The 835-nt window shown below is 36.3% G+C and overlaps 1 protein-coding gene across 1 annotated transcript in view; it reads right to left on the bottom strand.

The window, feature by feature from the left end:
- Window positions 1–282: 282 nt before the first annotated feature.
- The window catches only part of gsdmea (gasdermin Ea), a 13,822-nt gene continuing 13,269 nt past the window's right edge, over window positions 283–835 (bottom strand). Inside the window, exon 10 of the mRNA XM_027014964.2 lies at window positions 283–835. This exon is cut by the window's right edge and continues 4 nt beyond it. Within this exon, the coding sequence (XP_026870765.2) occupies window positions 606–835 (230 nt within the window). The 3' untranslated portion in view covers window positions 283–605.

Raw genomic sequence — 835 nt, 5'->3', positions numbered from 1 at the left:
CTGGTAAAATAAGTCAAACCTCTCTTGGTATAAAATATTTTTACAAAGCAGTTTTTCACTTCATTAACTGTCAAAATGAAGCTTTGCACTGAAAAACCGGCATGATGTCAGTAGTCATAAAATGTGAGGCATTGGCAATAAATAATTTCAATTTCATTTATAAAGAATTTGTCAGATAAAGCCAAATAAAAATAAGTGAATAATGTCCTTTGTGGTGGACCACTAAGTAGTGCACTACTAAATGGTGTATTCAAGAAGTGGCTTATTTACTGAATAAAATGTAAATAATAAAATGTCTGAATAAAATGAGAATAAAACGTGAAACGTTTCAAGACCCACAAATATGACCCACAAATCAAGACCCACAAACAAAACAACAACATTCTCCTTACTGAAATTCTGCATTCTTTCAGATAAATATGCAATGTGTGTATTAGTATGGATCACACACACAATGTTTATTTGCAACATACATATCATGCCACACTTTGTGTCTGTGAAACTAAATGTGTTTTTTGTTTTTTTTTGCATTGGAAAAGTACATTAATAATTTGAACTGTACTAGGGTGCTTTAGTATTGTATGAAATATTATGTTTTAGCACACCTATTTCTGGGTGTCACTCAGGTATGCAAGGCCATGGATGATGGTACATAGTATGTAGGGGAGGTGTCCACTGTTGCATGTAGTCTCTGTCCACAATTTTCCAGCTTCAATCTTCAGCACAACATTGGATGAGCTGAACAGTTGCTCCACCCTCCTGAGCATGTCCTCATTCTGCAGGGGAGCAGGCAGGGAGGTGAAGAGGACAGGCTGAGAGTCGTCTGTGAGGAGGT

This window comes from Electrophorus electricus, chromosome 8, assembly GCF_013358815.1.
Source record: "Electrophorus electricus isolate fEleEle1 chromosome 8, fEleEle1.pri, whole genome shotgun sequence".
NCBI lineage: Eukaryota > Metazoa > Chordata > Actinopteri > Gymnotiformes > Gymnotidae > Electrophorus > Electrophorus electricus.
This window is presented reverse-complemented; position numbering and strand designations above follow the sequence as displayed.